Here is a 21,723-nt window from a genome sequence, read left to right on the forward strand (position 1 = left end):
ACAAATAAGCTCCCAAGTCAAGTCAGCTATGTATTTTCCTCCTACTAGTCTTCTCTGAAAGCAGTTTATAATCTCTACTTTGATTCTTAGAATTACTGTTCACCGTACACAATTTACTGCTAGGCAACACACGCAGTAGTTCCATAGGCAAGAATGCGCAGCATGAACACACAGCGTAGACAACATGAAATTTGCTTTCCCTATCACTGTTTAAAGGAATAGCTACTACCCAAGGTTAGGGATAAAGCCACCCTTTTTTTCTTTAAACACAAATTTGCTCGAAAAGCTCACTGTCACAATATGTAAAAGCAGAAACTCAGTGGGATTCAGAAATGTATATGGATGGAGATAACAAATATTTATATCAGATGAAGGTTGCACTTCTGAGCATAAGCTAAACAAAATCATTGTGTATGATCTAGGAACAAAATTTTCATGCAGATATTTCTGTCCAGCTTGGACAGGTTCCCTGAACTTTCTTCTAAGCAACAAACCACACGATTCTGTGACAAAAAGAGGACATAGAACTAACAAGCTAGATTGAGAAAATGTTTTTTTCAGCCCCATTCTATCAAAACTGCTAAGAAAAAATGTCACTTTGATCTAGATTCATCAAGGAATCACAACAAAAACATTGCAATAAGGTAAGTAGACAATTAGAAAAGAGATACATTTTATTGACCGTTACTTTCTAGTTCTGACCTCAAAAGGATACAGAAGTTGAAGTATAATCACAAGACTAGATGCTAGCACAAAGCTATGATAGCCCCAGCAGCTTTAATTGTGACTCTGGATAGAAGAAAGATCAAGTTTTAAAATTATTTTGAGAAAGCATAAGAACTATCCTTTCTGTTCTCAAATCCATGCCATAAGATGCTTGCAGATACCCTGCAGGATTATTATGGCAGTGTTGCTACCATTAAAGACTGCTCTAAATCTGAATTTTATTCTGGCTGCTACTGCTTCTGACTCTGCAAAAGGAAAGGTCCAAATAAACCAGTCATCCTGTAAAAGAAGTACATATACTTGACTTTAAACTGAAATCATAAAAACCCTAATTCTATCATTTTTAAAAACCCTAGTTCTGTTTAAAATCAGATGGAGAGCCCTAATGCCTACATACCCAGGGTAATCCATAATTCAGTCCTCCTGGAGAATAAGGTCTGCAATGTTCTTCTAGACAAACCATGACCAAGATGTAGAGAGAGGGGGAAAAGTGCAGCTTTTCTAAGGAACAAAAAATCAGTCAAGAATAACTGGAGGTGCTTTGCTGAGGAAAGAAGGGTACCAGTAGGGACAAACAAGAAATGTCAAGGTTTGTGTCTACATTACTAATTTAGTGTCCAGGAGAGGTTCGTTTTGGTTCAAGTCTTGCCTGCATCCCCACTCAGAATCATACAAAATGCACTTGACTGTGCTGCTGGAGAGCTTTAAGTCATCTCCCTTCTGGTGGGATCAAGGTTAAAGTCATATGCAAAGGCACCCACTAAAATACATCATTTGCAGTGTGGACACAAGTTGTCCTAGCAGCCAGGACTCTAGGCATGCATTGTGTCCATATGACTGGCACGTGGCATGAATATCACCACTGGTAAAGCCCCAGGTTACATGTGCAATCCTGAAACAACAGATCACCAAAAATGAATGGTGCCACACCAGTAGATATATTCCTAACATCAATCCAACAAAAGTCCACGCAAACTAGCATAATGAATATGAGAATACAAACTAGGTGAGCACAAACAATGGTACTGATATGAAGATTAAATACCTGATGCAACTAAGAGCTAGTTATTAATCAGATTGACCTCAGAAAACAGGCCCTGAGTAACCACGAAACACTAATGACTTTTCTGATATGAGAAAAGGACACAGAAATCATTTTAAGCACACAGATGAACATGGAATTTCAGACCTCATATGCAATTTCATCTTTTTAAAGTCATATTTTAGTCACAACATCAAGAAGAGATAAGAAAATGTTAATATTCTATATAACAACAGTAGTAGCCAAAATACTGTGTTAGTAATCATTGTTTATACTTTAAAAAATTATCTGGTAAATTGAAAAACACATGGAAAAGAGTTACATGGACAAGACAAAAAAACTTGTGGCAATGTAGAAAGCTACAGATTATTTAGATTATTCTAAGAAAATGTAAAAAAGTTATTGTTTACAGTCTCCCAGATTTCTCAATATATCGAGGTCTAAAATTAAGCAACCAAAAGATAATTTGATGAAGCTTAGAAGCAGAGGTGAGCCAACTTCAGGCCAAGTTAAAGTGTATGGTTTGGGTTTTTTGGTGGTGGTTTTTTTTTGTTGTTTTGGCTTGTTTTTCAGTAGATAAGATTATTCACTCTTGGAACAACTTACTAAAGAGAATCAACTCTTGAAATTATGCAAGATCATAAATGGTCCTTTTCCTTGCCTTCTGATACATTAAACTGTCAGTAGCTGAGATGAAAAGCTCTAGCATCACTACCTTGTATTCTTCTTAGCTCTCTCAAAACAAGCAGCAGATGCCAATTTAGATGGGTGGTCTCCCATCTGCTGGATACCACGATTCTGACTCAGTATTCAGCATTTTTTGAGTCTGTGCCAAATGGGTGATTCTTGTGGATACAGTACACTTATCAGGGTAAATCCAGTCACACTTATAACAATACATTCATAATCCAGTCTAATTTTCAACTTGAATAACTGCAGTACGTCTCCCTAACATACAACCTCCAGATTATATTTGATGACAAACTGTCTTTTCACTGCTACCGAGATGTCAGACTTCACTCAGGGTGTGGCAGCTTCGCACTCCTGCACCAAACAGTTCCAACATCTAATATGTGAATTCACTAAGTGCTTTGAGATCCTACAGGATGAGGAGTGTCATAAAATGGAAGTAATTATCCTATTAGCAAAAAAACGTCTTTCTTCTTATGCAAGGCATTAGAACTTCTCCAAACATTCTTGTGGCAGAAATTAATTAGGGCAAGGTGGGGATTCATACAATATCCTGGCTCTACCATTGCGCCAAAGAACTAATCAAGTACAGAGCTATCTAAACTAGCATAGTTTTCTCAATAGACCACCAATCTAGCTTAAGGGTTTGAATAAATGAAAGCATTACTGACAACATTCATTTAGTATATTCATTCTGAAAAGAATTCTGTAGAATTGGGTAGGTTTTAAGGATAGGGAAGGGGAAAAAATATTTACTCCTCTAAATCTCAGGACAAAGCTGATAGGGTAAAAAGATACCAGATGAAGTAACTGCAAAATCTCTTTAGAAAACATCTCAGAACTCAACCTGAGGACGGTACAAATCAGGATGCTCATTTAGGTGAGGTTGACAACCCCCTATTTAAGTGACAGACTGTGTGCATCAGCCTGAAGATGAATTGAGAACAGCAAATCAAAATGCACTCTGCAGAACTGCATTATTAAAAAATTAGCTCCATTGCAATTTTGCATCAAAACCAAAAAATTACCAGTTTTTGACAGGAATGAAATGGAACAGAACTCAGGTTCTACTGAAGTTCCAAAGAAATAATTTTTTTAAATGTAACTAAAACCAGAGATAAAATCCAAACGGACCACAACAATGAAAGGGTGCTGTTAATAAAGTAAAAACTTCTCATGTAAGGATAAATGAGATACTAGATTTTCTTTCAACATTTAGGAGCTATACAGATTTCCTTGTCAAACAATTCGATCTAAGTCCTAATGAACCATGGGAAAAACAGCAGAAAGGCTTCCTTTGTTAGGTTATTTCATATGCTTAGGTTGCACATTGAAAAACTCAGCTATTCTCCATCTTGATACTATTATACAGATAATTAAAATCTATATTATTATACCATCAAAGGAAGTGGAGTAGGAATTTCAACAAACTCACATAATCCATGGTACTTTATTATTCAGCCAAGTAGGTTGACTTGGACCAACCAAGTAGGCAGTTACACTAAAACAGTAATTATCTCTTACATTTCATGGGCAAAGGGAAGTATGCTGCCTTTAGGACTCCATACAAAGAAGGGCATTGGCTTGTAGCACTGTCCTCATACAAACCATACAAGCAGTAGATTACTATTATTTTAGCTATCTCTTGTCTAATTCACAAATCACTGCTTGATTCAGTATTTCAGAATACAGTAGATGAGAAGAAAGAAAACCTGTAGACATAAACTGGAACTCAGAATTCAGAGAAAACACAACAATGATACATGGCATATACTTAGAAGACCTGAACATATAACTGCAAAATAAAAAACCAAAGTGCATGACCAAAGCTGAGAATGGTGGAAAAGTGGCTCTCTGTATATACACACAAAGCATATAGAAACCACATAATACATTTGAAGAAGAATGAGGTAAACTGATCATCCTTATAGCATAATACACTTAATAAAAGATGTCTGACACTTTTTTTAAAAGATGAAGGCCAAGAAACAATCCATTACAGCTTATGACAAAATCTATATATCTTACTTTTTGTCATGTTAAAAACAATGGTGATCTCTTTTATAGCATTTTTACACTGCAAAAACAAATAGCTCTGATTCATATCACCAATTCATGACTGAAGAGCATCAGGCAAAAAAAATGTTTTTCTCCAAGTGAATGTTTATGTAAGGTAGATATTAAGCTGTTCAGCCTTGCTACAACTTAGGTGCCTTGGCATACACAGAGTTTCACATTTGGTGAATGTTAAAAAAAGTTGTGGTGCCTTGAAGATCCAGGTATCTTTAGTCTTAGGAGGTAGGTGAGAAGTGGTTCTTTTCAGGATTTCAGTGTTAAGTCTTAAACGCCCAAGTTCTGCCTCACTTACTTTGTGACCCTTCAGGCCTCTTTCTGAATCAGACCCTTGCTCCAAAAGTTGCCAAGGTTTTAGTCAACAATTTGTCCGCTACTGTTCATTTAATCGCTTGTTGCTCCTGGCAATGTTAATTTGACAGACACTGATTTCTTTAACAAATAATGAACACACAGGAAAATCCCCAAATCAGTCTAGACATTTTGCCTGGAAGGACTTGCCTGACCTATGCCAAAATATTACTAAACTGCCACAGCTGACTCCACTTCCCCACTACAGAGGATGCTTCACACATGTCTGAAGAAGAATCCCAGTAATGTTGTGCCCTTTCAAAAAGCACTTTAGAACTTTACAAAATCCACATGGAATAAACTCCCCATTATTTACATACAGAAAAGACAATACTTTAAGCAAATTCTTCTACAATGGGCCTAACAATAGCCAACTTCCTTTCTTACTCTGGCAAAACCTTCCTTGGACATTCTCAGGGGTTTGTTAGACAAGAACAATTTTGGGATTTCCTTTTCTTTTACTGAGGACCAGGTTGGACAGCCTGCAGAATATCTCTTCTCCCCATCTCAACCCTATCAGCAGACATCTTGCAATGATTTTCTTGCAGAGTGGAAGAACATCTGCCTCCCAGAACTCAGCTTCAAAGTATTTGCATGATTCTCCCTGACACACTACAATTTTGTATCTTGTCATTACCACGCTTATATATAGCAGTTCTCTCCTATGCAGGCAGATGCTGCAACCTCCCATAAGAAAATATGATTGTTTATTATCCAAGAAGTGCTTACTGTTGACTATGAACAGATGTACTAATTCAGTGTAGTGCCAAAAAGTACTAATCTCTACATAGTTTCTACACAGATTAGACAGAATCCCTAAAGTCAGTCTGCTCTGTGCAGCTATCTGTAAGGACATTATAGACATGCATCAGAGAAGCATCTCTAAACTTGACGAAGCTCATCCTTCTTCAGTGAATATTCCTGCTTCCTGTTCCTATTTTTTAATCTTTCTTAATTTCAGCTTCATTGTTATGCTTAGCTAAATATAAACTTATATCATCTACAAAAGGTGTGCTAGCAACAAATGATTAAACTAACTATGTTTGCACTACAAACACCCCAAAAAAATGAAGTAGCTTTTGTGGTATATTTTCCCAGGTATAGAAGATCTTGAGGGTCCCTGTAAAAAGAATATGTATAACAGAATATCAGAAAAGAAATTGTGTATCAAAATTTATTTTTTTAAATTAAGATTGTTACAAACCTATGACTGTCTTTAGCGATCAGACTTTGCCATGCCATCCATATGTAAAGGATTCCTGCAGAATAGCTTTCTAACATGTCCAACCTTTTCTTCAGCCATTTGTAGCTCTTCCTTCTTACAAGGTCCTTGACTTCACCATATCTGGGATATAGGGGGCAGCTAGCCAGGAGAGAGGGGGTCAGGTGTTTTTGGGCTCCATCAGGCTTCACATGATGGGCGGTTCCATTATGTATTCCCATTGATATTGTGGTTGTTATCGTCTCTTTTTCTCGTGTTGTATTATTAAATCTGTCTTTACCTCAACTCACGAGGTTCCACCTTTTTATTTTGCTTTCCCCCATCTCACCAAGGGGGAGGGGGGAAGGGAGTAACCACGCAGCACTGGATGGCACACTGCTCAGTCCTTACTCATTACACCTTACAATAGCAGAATAGAAATATGAAGTAATTTCCCCATCTGGTCAAGAAACAGCATGAAATTGTGAGAGAAGGACCATCCCAAAGAACAGAAGATTTCAAGTTAATACACCTAGCAAAAAGAGATGTGACGACTGGTAACAAGAAGCCCTTTTGAAAACAATATAATGCATACCTTTTCGCACAAACTACTTCTCTCACACTACACAAGCAAAAATTAGAGACACAACGGAAATTACTTCATAGCACACTTCAGAGGTAATGGATGGAATACTTAACCCCGTTTCTGGGTAACTGACCGAACAGGCTCTAATTTGATGTCACTTCCAGTCCAATATTTTTTCTTTCTTTGACAAAGTGGTTATAATAAGGAAAACCCAAAGCCAGAAAAATCTCATTTAAAGAAGTATTGGGTTTTAACCTTTGAAAAACCATGTTAAAGGGGGCTTAAATATCAAATATGCAAGTGATGAAGAATAATTGTTTTAATGAGCTCTCAAAGTCATTACAAAGACAGAGTGCACACAATTTTTAAGCAACAATATTTAAAAGGTTGCAACAGCACTAATGCAAAGCTGACAAATTAATAGTTATGATGTCAGAAACCTTGACATCACCACAGTTAAATCAGAAAACAACATATATCTGAAGAAAGATGATCTGTTTGGAATATGTTTGTTCTAGGCAACAGAGAAGAGGCAAGAGTGAAAGCTAAATAGAGATCCAGCACACAAAAATTAGAAGTATCACAATGAAATGCATGCAAACAACGTGGCTGAGCATCCTCAAAATCTGTGCTGGATTTTGGCACCAAATTTAAAGAGAATTCACTGTAGTATACATACTATTTAAGATAATATTGTAAACCAGTCTTTGGTATTTGTTGTATCTACTTCAATAAATTTCACGTACGAGGCATGTATTTTTCACCAAATCATCACTATCATTTTTTAACCTACCAAGAAATGGAAAAAAGTTTTCTAAGTAGCTGGCCATTAATTTGATAAATGCTGTGGTTTGGCCCTGGCTAGCAGCAAAACACCACAACAGCCTCTCACTCACCCTCCCCACCCATCTGAGGACAGGGGACAGAATTATAGGGGTAAAGGGAAGAGAGACTCGTGGGTTGAGATAAGAATACTTTACTATAATAAAGTTGAAAATAATAATTATAATAATAGTAATATATACAAATCAGTAATACACAGTGAAACAGCTCACCACCCAATGACCAAGTCTCAGCCTGTTCCCAGCTAACAATCCCCGAGTAGGGAGACTCCCGAAACTGCAATCCTGGAAAAGAGGTGAGAGCTGACCAAGAGAGCAAGATGATCCTGAGAGAGAAGGAAACAACCCAGAGCAATGTGTGATCCAGAGAGAGAGAGAACTTCCAGACAGATCCTCATCTATACAGTGGACATGACATGCATGATATGGAATATACCACTGGGTCTCAATCCTAAACCTAAGGTTGACTCCTAAACCAATAATTGGGGCTACACTTCATCCCAGCTTCTCCTGCACCTGCAGACACTGGCACAGCAGAGAAGCTGAAAAGTCCTTGACTGTCCTGGCAGCAACTATAAACATCAGTATGTTATCAGCCTTCTCAGCACAGATCCAAAACATAGCCTCCTGCCAGCTACTATGAAGCTAACTCTGTCCCAGACAAAACCAGGACAACAAAAAAAAATACGAAGGTACTTTTACATATTTTAATAGTATTAATAGCTTACTCCTTTCTAGTCCTAAATACATTCAAAACAGCAATAAAAGGAGAAGGAGCACTAGTCTGCTCTGCCCAGACTGGTACCAGACAAGAAAAGCAAAAAAAGGCTACAAATGGCAAACCTGTAGGGATCAGAGAACCGACACTTAATTGAATGTCGCAACTTAGTGGTCAAGATACTCAAATATCTTACATTGATAAAAAAGAACACATCTGGAAGTAAACTCTCTAAATCTACCTACTCACATCAGATGATGCATTTAAATTGAGACAGAGTTTAAAAAGCAGTATTCCACATTACCCACAACATAACTGAAAAGCCTATGTTATTTGAAGCACTAATTCAAATGGACAGTTTCTTTCTAAGGAATGCATGTTTGACTGCTGTTTCTCCCACACTGTTGTTGCATAAAGGTCACAACTCCATTAAATATACAGGAGTGGGATCATGAACCCATGCCAAGTCAGACCAAATGAATTCCATTCCCAACTTTGTGAAAGACTTGCAACACGAGTAACAAAATTATTTTATCTTTTACTGCTCATCTGTACAATGATACTTACCTACTTCACCAGGTTGTTGTGGGAACGAATGATGGGTATGTTAATATCTAGGAAGCATCACAAGCTGCATCCATTCCTACAAAAATCTGACCTACAGTAGCTTGACTAAGTTTTTCAGGACAACAATTACCTATCATTTTATTTGTTTGTACAGTTCCCAGAACAATAGGATCTTAATCCTTGACTTGGATAGCTAGGCACCATTGAAACATAAATAATTAGCAAACAATATGAGTTGAGAGGTTTAGCGACATGTTATCCTTCACAGAGCTCCAAGGCACAAAGCACTTAAATGACCAGAATTTAGCCAATGCAAAGGGAACTGGGGACAAGGCACCATATCCTTGGTTGCTTGCTAACAACTTTGGTGGCTTGTTCTTGAAAGAGCAAGGATACAAAAAAGAAGACTGATGGAATGCATATGTGAGAACACTATTCAGAGGAGCACAGAAACTGCAAAGGCATTTAGGGCAAAAGCTTTTTATGTATTTGCCAGCTCTACCATATCTGCAAACAAAGAGTAAAAAGAGTAGGAAAAAAAATAGGTGTTTAGGTTTGGGTTTTTTGAGAAACAACATATACACATGCAGTTTGCCAAAAGAGATATACATCAACAAGAAAAACAATTGTATAACCAACAGTAGCTGATGTCTCTTGAAATGTGTTCTATGCACATATATGCTGCCTTTATCACGAGTATGCCCACTACATTCAAGCTGAAGTCTCATTTAGAAGTATCAGCTGTGAGTTATCATATACACCAAGAACATCCCCTGCTTCCCATGAGAAGCAAAAAGTTGGAGCTGGTCCAATCACTTGAGTAGCTCTTCATCTTGGACAGCCCTTCATCTTCAGCACCTAAGAACAGCTTCAAGTATGAAGCATAAAGGGTGTGATACGGAATTTGTGACAACATTTTGAAATAAAACAATTATTGAACAATTAAGCAACTGTTTCTTCTTCATTGCCTGTCCACGCTTTTGTTCTGTTGTTGGTATCTTCTAAACTACGTAGTCTCTGAAGGTGGATATCAGTAATTTGGGCTTGTTTACTCTAGAAATGAAAGACTGACAGAAAGCATAACTGTTAGCATTACTGGAGTAAAAAATAATTCCTTTTAAGTGACAAATTAAGAAATACTCTGCTTCCAGTCAGTCTGGAAGATACCTGGAGGACAGGTAATTTCCAGGTGATGAATGAAAAGGAAGTAGAATGCTGAGATGAAAGCCTGGAGTGTTTCCAGTAAATTGTGAATGCAGGGTGAGGCAAACAAAAGCAGTCTTCAAGGGGTATAAAGGCAAGAGTCAGGGTTTAATACACTACCCACAATTTTTATTTTCTTAAATAAAAATCATGTTAAAGATATCAGGAAAAAAAAATTATAATTACAAGAGACTGTGTAAACATTATTTTCAGCTGTTAATCAAATATGTACAACACACACGCAACACAAAACAAATTAAACACTTACTTACCTAGATGTATGAAGTTAATAGTATCCCTCACATTATTATATGTCATTATTACACTGTGCATCCAAAACTCTGATATTCTCAGTCAACAATATATACTTAATACATACCTAACTTTAAACACACTAACCCATTTATTTAAGTAACCTATTTAACGTGCAATAAAAATTAAAGCAAATCTGTCTTTCCAATAGTTTAGACCCCTCACCCCCTCTTGTATCTGGCAGTTCGATAATCAAAAAACTTTAATAGATTAGAATGATAAAGCATTTTCATCACAAGACTACAGAGAAGTAATGCACATACAGTTTGATGTGATCTGAAATAGATGCTGAATCTCTCTTTTTAAAAGAAGAGAAAAAGTTTTCTTCTTTTTTAACTAAAATAAATGGAAAAAAGTCTTAGGAAGTCTCAAGGTCTTACCTGTTGGTATGCTCCATAGATTATATCAAATAAGAAAGCCTGAGGCATTTCACTCGCTCTGTACCTGGCGCGTTCCAATGAGTGGTCTAAACAGCCGTCTGCAGCAGAGGCAATAACAGTAGAAACTAGAGGACGAATTGCTCCTGCTGCCTGTGGAACAAAACACAAAGAGAGCCCTAAATGTTATTTATATTAATACATATTAGATAAGTGCAGTCAAAAAAAGTAAGAGCTTTAAAATACATTTTCTACCTGTTTGTCTTTTACGCATCTTGTAAGTCATACTACTTAGTCTTTATGAGACCTTTAACATGCATATAGCAATGGAAGACTGCATAAGTATACACTGAGGCCAATTTACCAGAAAAAACCCAAATCTTAAGTCCTTCATAAACATCTACTGCAAATACATGCCCAGATCTGAGATGTTTGTTTTTCAGACTTTCTTTTACATACATATTAGGTGGTTTCTGTGAGGACACTTCTAGGCCTATTCAGATATCAAAAACCAGAAAACACACCTGAGAGGTCTTGACAATCCACAATACCTATTGCTTTCACAGATTTCAATTTGTCTAAACTGCTCAGAAATAAGCAACAATAAGCGTTTCAGAAAATTTAGCTTGTTCCTCCATGTTGAATTCACCCTGTGAAATACTGAGCAACCACTTACCAGTGAACTCACAGGGAACACAGTATATACATCAGAAAGTATTCAATACCCAGACACATTGTGTCCCAGGAGAGACAGTTAAATGCTTATATTTCAGCTTTGGTTTTGCTTAGATTTGAAACCAATTAAACATATATCTTTGATCTTTTCATCAATATAGTATTAAAGATCTACAGCATATCTGAAACAGAACGCTTCTAGCTGGTTTTAGTCATTTTGATACCAGAAAGCTACCCACACTTTATCAGTCACTTATCAAATACTCATGTGAACTTTATATGAAGCTAAAGGCAATCAAGACAAGAGCTGTCCACACAATAATGAAGAAAAGGATGCAATGGCAGAACACTGTTTATGAAATCACAGGGCAAAAAGCATGCTCCCTAACTATGCCAAACACTGAGAATGGCATCCTTACACTATACTGTTTATTATCTATTTTTAAGAATAATAAAAAAGAATAATTGATGTTGTTCCAAAACATATGGAATTATCCAACATCTTATATCAGTATATCTAGAAAGCCACTCCCAGTGGTGAATTCTGACACTTTTCACCGCAGCCACAAGATGATCTTCTGAGGTCTAGTGAACTTTGACACAGAATAAAAATAGGTCTCATCACATAAAATAAGAGCACTGTTATTGTTGATTTCATTATCTTCTATTAGCAAATCCTGCCCTCATACTTATGAGTCCTGTCCATTCTTACAAAATTTCTGACCTAGGATAAGCACACAGTGGCAAAATGAGACACCAAAAGCGAGCCTAAAGTTTTTTTTCCTCTCAGCAGAGAAAGAACCAGTTGTCTTCCCTCCGCCTTTCACACTACTGAACAATAAAACAAAGAGGAATGCAGTCAGCATGTTGAGCACTTTATGAGCTCTAAATACAGCTTCGTAGTTCATTCTTTTACAGAATGAGCACAGAAATGCGAACCAATTTCTCATTCCCAAAGAGTTCTGATATGCATGAGCCACCAGGGCAGGGAGAAGGGACAGAAAAGATTTGAGATTCATATGACGGAAATATCTGAACCAATTTCTCAAAATCTGAAAAGTGCTTTTTCTTTCTAATACATGGGTAGAGATATCTATATAAAACACTACATTGTGCAAAACACTATCATACAAATGCAAAACATGGTATGGAAAGATCAGCAAGAACTATGAAATCACAGAACTGTCTGTAAAGCACCTCAAGAGGTCATCTAGTCCATCCCTCTGTCCTAGGCAGGATCAGCTTCACTCTGTACAAAGGAAAAACTGACAAGACTAAATACCACTACAATTTCAGTAATAGGTCCATATATTAAATGAGGAGACATACTTTGAGGAAAAGCTGTGCAAAAGCAGAAGCAGACAGATTAGCATCTGTAATTTATCCCCTCTCTATTTCCTATGATTCCAAGGCATGGATTATTACCTCTACATCCCAGCTGCTGCATATTTGGATGAGGTTATTTTGTTCTGCCATCATATTTTAATTGGTCACACACACAAAAGAAAAAAATTATAAAATCAGAAGAACATGGGAAAAGAGACAGAGCAGCCTGCTAGCCACAGCTTTTCTGTAATTAAAGTCTAATTTTTTCTTCTGAAACAGTTACCATTCCAGAAAACCAGTAAGAAAAAGATAATTTCTTAGACCAATCCAATATTTTATTACAGTTTAACAATCATGCCATGTTACATTTTAAGCATTTTAAGAGAATACAATGTGACTTGCATAACTAAATCTCACAAGTGAAACATGCACTCTGAGGAACAAAAAACCAAACTGCAATTCTAAATAAAATTGAAATACTCAAAATTATAATCTTAAAAGAACTCTGAAAGACATTGTTTTCTTGACATCTGGTTTATTGCACAATAAAAATTCATGAATGCCTGTATCTTTGTGACAATACTGAACCACATCTCCTGCTCTGCTAAGGCCTAGCTCCTACAGAAGATTCAGGAAGATCTAATTTCTAATAAATCCAAACATGTTAATTTTTAAAACCACCAATTAACTTCTCAAGTAACTGAAAGCTTCATGGCACCTAAAATTTAACAAATGGCATTTTTCAAACAACTACAATTTTGCTGTACGTTACCCCAGAACTGAGTCCAGTGTGGCAGACAGAGTTTCTCACCCGCCTTCCCTCTGTTTCAATGAGAAATCACAAGTTGGGCACAATAAGACGTCTTCTGCTGCAAGTCCACTCAAACTATACCTGACACTGACTGAAAACATGAAGTTTAATACAAAGAAGAACTACGGCTGACTTCTGATCATGTGAGGGAGAGGAATTCTAGCTATATATGCAGTGACAGGATAACTAGCAGTCATTTGATGAAAACACACACACACACACCCCCGCCCCCCCAGCTTTTATTCAAAACAAAGGACAACTCAGTCTACAACTGCTCTATGCTGTAAAGGAGAATGCAGAGCTCTACTACTTACTAAAGCCAGGAAGCTTCTACTGCACAGAAAACCTTCATATGATGAAGCTGTGGTCCAAAAGCCATGAATCCATGAGGCAGAGCATACTTGCTAAGGTGTAGCACTGAGTTGAAACTTTAAAATCCTGTGACAAGATACAGGAACTAGTCGGTTGTGACTCAGTACCGGCCCACCTTTCTGCAGCAGCTTTCTCTGTCTCAGGACACATGCACAGGCTCCCTCAACCAGACAATGTGGCCCAACACAGGGCTGAGTTTACTGCCTCAGTGACGGAAGAACTACATAGGTTCCTAAGGCCACTTTCAGATGGGTGAAACTGGGATCAAGCGAAGGAAAATATTGCCTTGTGTATGCCCTGCATACGGGACAAGAGAGCCGAGTCCCTAACACAGGAAACCTTGCATCTGCAATACTTCTGGCGATGTTCTCTAGCTGGCATACGCTGACACAGTTGCCAAACCCAAGCTGGTTTACACAGACCTCACCACACGTGCTTCTGCTTCCAATATTGGCTCATGGGTATCTTCATTCATCATGTAAACGTAACATTTGGCATGTAAAAACAGAAGCATTGAGCTATGAATTTTGTTCTCATAGACAATCCAAAGAGCGGCACGGTTTAAGATGTATGGTTTGCTCTGCGGTGTTTCCTTCTTGTTAGCACAAACATCCTCCCTACTCAGCACAAAGCCTTTTCTGAATTCCACTCCGAGCAGTCTTGCAATGAACTGAACGGGGAATTTAGGTACTTAAGACAGGGCTACAGATGACATACTTTAGTTCAGAAGCTTAAACATTAGGGCACAGTAGTACCTTACTGTATCATTGGCTCTCGTGTGTCTAAAGGGGCTTTTGCCCCAGTGACTGTGGGGTGTAAGTGAAGAACTCAATCATCCAGCTAGTCTACATCTATTCAGTTACAACACCAAATATGTTTTTCTTTGTAAGGAATTTCCATGTTGTTTTTCTGGTTATAAATCAGTAACAAAGAACTATTTCCATATTAGTAAAGAGAGTATATACTGAGTCTCAGGTATTTGAATTTAATTTGTTCTAATTTGAGAAGCTTTGACTTGCTCTTTATGTCAGGAATGTGCAGGTAGTCGGACTGGCTCTCAAGCAAGAGGTTCAGACATTAATTTTTTAAAAATTAATAAAACAAGTTATTTTAAATGAGGACAGATTTTCTAAGTACTTGTTAATGTCACTATAGTTTTATAGACCTTTTTTACACTTTGAATTAGTCTACCATAAAATACAAATCCTGTGAGTCTAAAGCAAGTGCCTGGGTCGTATACTGACACTTCCCTACCCAGAGTATTCATCTTCCACATTCTAATAATTTTTACCGAGATCTTAAGTAGATATACTTTCAAAATCATACACAGAAAGCATCAGACACTCTTCCTGAATGTGATGTGAACAGTTAACGGATAGTTAAACTGAATTTCTTTAAATGTCCACTTTAGAGCCTTCAAGCCACTCCAAAGACAGTCAAGCACTAGTTTTGGTGAACCTGGTATGTCCAAGAAATGCATACACTTCTTGCATATTTTGTTAAATATATTAGTTAGAGTATCAAAGTATCTGTGGGCAAGCTCTTAAAAAATTCTTTCATAGCATAACAGACATTGAAACCAATATTGTTAACTGGGTAGTTTTCTTTTGAAGACAGATTATTGGCACAAAAAACATCCTTTTAATCTATCAATTCCTTAAAACAACCCTAAAACGTCCTGAGAAGGCAGAATTCCATTAACTTCAGTGGAAGTGGCAGACTGGTATCTCTCAGAAGCAAGCTCATCCAGACATTTGCTGAAAACTGAACCAACCTCTAGATGCTTTTAGAAACAACAGGTGTCTTTTATAACCCATTTTACACAGCCCAAATCAAAACCATTTACAAACAGGTTCTCTTTTTTGTATTAAGTTCTTGCATAACTGCATAAAGCATAGCATACATTCAATATTTAAAGATCCAATGGTAACTGAAAAAAAGGTAGAGAAAGAGATGCATCATGTAGGTCAGTGTGATGGGTTAGCCCTTGGCTGGGGGCCAAACCACACACACCCACTCACCCAATTTCCCCCCCCACCCAGGATAGCGGAGAGAATTAAAGGGGTAAAGGGAAAAAAAGGACTCATGGGTTGAGATAAGAACAATTTAATAACTAAACTCCAATAATATTGAAAATAATACTATATACAAATATACAAATGAGTGATACACAGTGATACTGCCCCCCCACACGATCACCAAGGCTCAGCCTGTTCCCGGCTAACGATCCCGGAGCAGGGAGAGTCCCAAAACCGCACTCACGGAACAGAAAAAACAGTCCGAGCGTCCCAGACCGAGAGCTGACTGGGGTGCCGGGGGGAAAGGCCTTGGGAGAGCGACCACCTGGAGTGAGATGACCCGGAGCCAAAGAGATCCAGAACCAAAAGGAACGATCTTCCAGAGGGTCCTCACCTATATACTGGGCATGACGTGTATGTTATGGAATAGATTATTGGCCACTTTGGGTCTCAATCCTGAACCTAAGATCAAATCCTGGGCTAGTAACCGGGGCTGTGATCCCTCCCAGCTTCTCCGGTCTGAGGACAGCCAGAGAAGCTGAAAGACCTTGGCAGCTGCGTAAACATTGCTTTTTATCAGCTTTCTTCTGAGCACAAATCCAAAGCACAGCCTCTTGCTCACTATTATGAAGAAATTTAACTCTGTCTCAGCTTAACCCAGGACAGTCAGTATAATAGGGTATCATAAGTATTTCCAGTAGATTCAGGTGTACTAAGCCACCTTCCCATTCAATAGTAACACTGTACTATTCTCATTTTATCACACTTTTATTCTGGCAACAAATTGTTTAGATGCATGTATTCAGTGAACATATAACGAGGGCGTGCTTTAAGATCACACAACACAGTCAGTCCAAGGAGAGTAAAATCCAAGCAGTGGTGATGACACCTTTTATTACACAATGAAGTATGAATGTTTAGGCCACAAGCCTACAAACAACATAGCAATCTGGATAACAAAATGCAGTATAGCTTATTTTTACTGAATATTCCTAAAAACTGAAAATCCTAATTTTATTGGAAAAAAAAAAGCCAACAAAACAGAACCCATTAAAATTTCCAAAAGGATTGGGGGGCATGCTGGGAGGGAGCGGAGTGTTAAGAGTTTATATCACAAGCAATAAATTATCCAGGTTAAAAATACCCCCAACATACAGTGCATTATTCAGCCAAGACCAACATTTCACATCTAGAATACAACATACCAAGAGAGAGTTATCAAATAGCCAGAAACTCCAAAAGGGCATGAACACCAACACACCCGCATCACTGATCTGGCCGTTTGTGGTAGCCAGAGTTGAAACAGAACAATGCTAAACAGCTGCAAAGCTCAGCAAGTTGAATGATATGGACTAGGAAGGGAAAAAAGAATTGCAGCAGCACAAAATCCTTACAAAAAATACCACAACTACAATTCCTTTTGTTTTACAACAGTGTGGTAACAAGCTGAGACAACCACAGATCCTGCAGGCTGGCATACTAGGAAAAAATAAAAAAAAGTCTGCTATGTCTTTAGTACACCCCTGTCCCTAGTAGGCCCCAAGTACTAGTGCAGACCCACAAAATTCATTTAGCCAGTTTGCATCTCTGAACTTCAAGGGAGTGGGAATCACAGCCTAAAACTGTACAGAGTCTAGTCCTAAATGAACAGACTCTCCCATCCCTCTAACATGACTTTTCTACTTTAATTACACCAGCAATACTTCTCCATTCATAGCCTCTGTCTCCCCTGAAATTCGTTTTCCCTATGCTATCTTCTCAGCTGTCTAGCAGTATTAAGTAAATGTACATTTTATATTTCAATCATCCCAACTGCATTAGATGCAATGTGTTAAAATTACTTAGGAATAGGCTTGATGTTAAACACATACAAGTACAGCTTATAAGTGCTATCTTTAAAAGAATGTCTCTATTCTCATGTTTTTACTTGTTTTCTTAATATTCATATGTATTAACTTTAATCCTTTAATCAGAGTTTTTTCAACTCTGACAAGTAAAATGACTGAACCAAGACTCCCAAATGGTTTAGTCACCCTGCCTTAGAAAAAAAAACTTGTCTTGCATATATACACTGGAAATAGAAGTATATTAGAAATATATTTTCATCACTTCAAAGCAGCTGACTTATTTGAAGCTGTATACTGAAGATTGTGGGGCTACTCACACTTAGTAGGACAAATACATCCATCTTGGAACTCCATTAAAGTCAATTTTGTAGAGGTGAATTTAGTAAATACACAAACAATTTTATCTTGTGTTTCCATAAAGACAAGGAGTGCATTAGGACACTGTTCAACTACATAACAATAACAATCGAAGTTAATTTAGACAATCTAGGTATCTAACAGTTTACAAATATGTCCAGGAATGTTTTTTATTAGGTGAAAGATTATTTATATGTTACCAAACACTACCATCTCCTAAGGATTTCAGTCTAAACCTAGGTCTGGCTATGAACCAACAAAAGAAGCTCAGAATAACTATGATTAATTTCTTCTCATTTTATTCCATCAAAATGTTTCCACATGTTACCACAGGGGAAGTATTCTTTTACACAGAGCGAACTACTTGCCATGAAGGGCATTCACAGCCATCTACAGTATGAAGAAAAAAAAAAAAAAACAAAAAAAAAACCCACACAACAAACAAACCCACACCAGAAATAAACACAGCATCTATGATGCATGAAACAGGTAGAAACATGCATTTCTATTCAGAAAACTGCACTCAAGCTAATTTTATCTATAGTAATCAACACGCTTCAAGCCACACTCAGTAATTACCATTTCAGTTAGAACTGTCTCTACTGAAAGATTTCTTATTTCAAATTTATCAAGCAATCTTCAAAGCAAAATTCAAAAACTCATTTATAAGATTAAAATATTTCACATATTTAAGAGGATGTTCTTTTAAAAATGTTTTATATTGTAAATCTGATGAAGGGGAGAATACCTAACGAAAAAAAGTCACGTAACTATCTTTGTAAAATAAAGCAATTAGATAATTTCTTCCAATGCAAGTTCAAGGTACCACATTGAAATAGTATAACCTTTTTTCTTGTTTTTTTCTTTTCTGTATTTCGTATCCAGCTACTGTCTAGGGATACATTTTATCTTCTCTATAACCAAAAGTTGTAATCTATGAGAAGTTTTATCATTCCACTGCAGAGATGGAAGACTTGGAGTATTTCCTCTTCCAACCCACAGAAATCCTGGCAAAACAATTCTATCGGGATGGAAAAGATTGGGGCATAGACAAAGTAACAATACAAACTACAAGTTACCGTTCCTATACAAAAGAACAGGTGGTAACTACAATTTGGCTACATGTACAAAGTTTTCTAAACACAGGTTCAAGCCCAACCTAGCCAAACTTCCAAACTGAACTGATTCAAGCCGGCACATAGTCCACTGAATTAATAACCTCATTCTGCACCCAGAACCCACCTACTTGCTGTACAGCAAGGCAAGGCAGTAGTCTGGCTGCATGGCCTCAACTCAAACCTGTCACCATCTGCCCCCATAACTCCTTCTGTTAATGTAATATCCGAAAGACCACCCCTCCCCACCACCAAGACAATCCTTCAGCTACAGGCTTCCTGAAGGACTATGGCATACACTCAGGATTACAGGACAACCAGGATGACTCAGTAAAGAACAGCAGACCCAATAAAGGTACAGGTACTCTCATTGTCATGCAGAAATACAAATTTGAGTGTATCATACTTTCACCCACACTCCCACCCAGACTCTACCATGTAGCACAGACATAATTTGTGTGGAAGTGTTGTGCAGGGGACAGGATTCCTTCTACCTATTTCTTCTACCAACAAAAAAGCACAATCCGCAACCTGAACTGTGTATCCCCTAGAGACTAAGGCTGAAGAAAAAAAAGGTTACCTTCTTTCTGACAGGTATTTTCCTTTTTTAAAAAACAAGAGTAATTCTTAAATTACCTTATTTTCAATTTTGTTGGGAAAAAAAATACCAAAATTCATAGTAATTATGGCCATCTTTTATTCTTGTCAGTGAGATACCCACTGAAATTTCTTCTGTGTAGGCAGTATCACCAACCAGTTCAATTCCAGCCATCTTGACATATTTGTACTGGCAGCTTTTAATTGCCCAGGGACAACACTGGTTGAAATGTTAAACAAGCCTGGTGTTACACAGATATTAAACCTCATCATCAGCCAGACAAAAAGAAGGTTAAATACAACAGATGTAAGGAGTTTTGAACACTACAAAAAAAGGCTTGTATGCTAAACTTCACCGAATTTCCTTAAAGTCTGTTTACCCAGCTGGCTCGGAGCAACAGTCAAATTTATAAAATTGGGCACTTGTTAATCTTAAACCAACACCAGGAAGGAAGAAGTTATAATTGTGTTTATTCCTAGCTGCAAAAGAGGGGATGTTTAATCAGAAATTTAATATACACTTTGATCCAATGTTAATGAGCTGACACTATGTTGTACATTGAACTGACTTCAAAGACATAGGATGCCTTAAACAAATGTAATGTATATTTATGGCACTGTTTAAGAAAAAGAAAACATTTTTTCTAATGCGGTCACCTTATCAGAACTTACTATCTGAGTAACTGGGGATAGCACATGTACATCAAGACATGTCAGATTAGCTATAGCAAACTAAAGAAGATTACCAATAACAAACTGTTGCTCAAACATTAAGATTGCACATTTTTTTTACATCATTTCTGATCTTTTGCATTTAAAGCATTTACCTCTAGAGTGTCAGTAAATATTGTTCTGATCTAATCAACAATACGCTAAATTCTAAATGTTATTCTGTGGAGAAAGCAAGATGTCTCAAAGAAAATAAAGATTCCCCTCAAAAAAGACATGACAATAGGAATATACAACTGATAATATACATATAGGTTGGTGGAGGAAGAAAGCAGAACTAAGCATACCACAGGCTGCAATTTTTCAACACACCTCACTGAAAACAAGCTCAAGAACATACTGAAAGTGGTATTTTTTTCCTTTTTTCTTTTCCACTAAATTTTTCTTTTCCACAAAAGAAGCAAAACCAAGAACATACACATGTTCTAAGAAAAAGCAAAGAGCAATACTCCAAACAACAATGATACAATTAATTTATGTGGACATTTGATTTCATATTAAAATCAGATATTTTTAAAAAGCATTGAAAATAAGTCTTAATAATATCTCATTTATGTTACTCTTGTATTATGAATGACTGACCTAAGTCAGAACAACTACTTTTAATATAATAAAGAATAAAATTACGGAAGTTAGCAGGATTAAACCAATATACACATTTTTAATGGCGTCATACATATTATATAGCATTCCTTCTAGTGCATTCCTTATTTGTGCATTTCATGTGAGAAATTAAAGAATGGTTGAGGAAGTTCATGTTTTCCATAAACACAATAGTACCGTATATTCAAAAATACATTTTATCATATTATTAGCTAAATAAGGTCTTATTACTTTAGTCAATATATTCAGCTAATTTTCATCACAGTGCAATAGCTGGTAGCATGTAAGAACATGTTCTCATCTACTACGGTTTTGTTTTCTTCTTTATAGATTTTTTTAAGTACTTTAAAGTTTGTACAAAGTCTGCACAATGCTACCAAAGGTCCATAGCAATCATATGATCCAGACCACACATAGCATCCCCTGCCTAAAGAGCAGCACATGCTGGTATAGTACTTCAAGACTTTCTTATGATGTATTTCATCTTTTCAGTTGTCAGCCATAGCTGTATATTATATACAATTATGATGGATTCTGTAACATTTAAAATTCAGTCTAAGCAATTTAGACATTCCAAAATAAATC

At 37.0% G+C, this 21,723-nt stretch overlaps 1 protein-coding gene across 1 annotated transcript in view; it reads right to left on the reverse strand.

Moving 5' to 3' along the window:
* The window catches only part of ISPD (isoprenoid synthase domain containing), a gene marked incomplete at its 3' end in the record, with an annotated part of 53,199 nt that overhangs the window by 24,398 nt on the left and 7,078 nt on the right, over positions 1 to 21,723 (reverse strand). Inside the window, exon 2 of the mRNA XM_010083656.1 lies at positions 10,692 to 10,841. Within this exon, the coding sequence (XP_010081958.1) occupies positions 10,692 to 10,841 (150 nt within the window). The remainder of the gene's footprint in view (positions 1 to 10,691; positions 10,842 to 21,723) is intronic.

Source organism: Pterocles gutturalis, unplaced genomic scaffold (genome assembly GCF_000699245.1).
Source record: "Pterocles gutturalis isolate BGI_N339 unplaced genomic scaffold, ASM69924v1 scaffold2975, whole genome shotgun sequence".
In the NCBI taxonomy this organism is placed as follows: Eukaryota; Metazoa; Chordata; class Aves; order Pterocliformes; family Pteroclidae; genus Pterocles; species Pterocles gutturalis.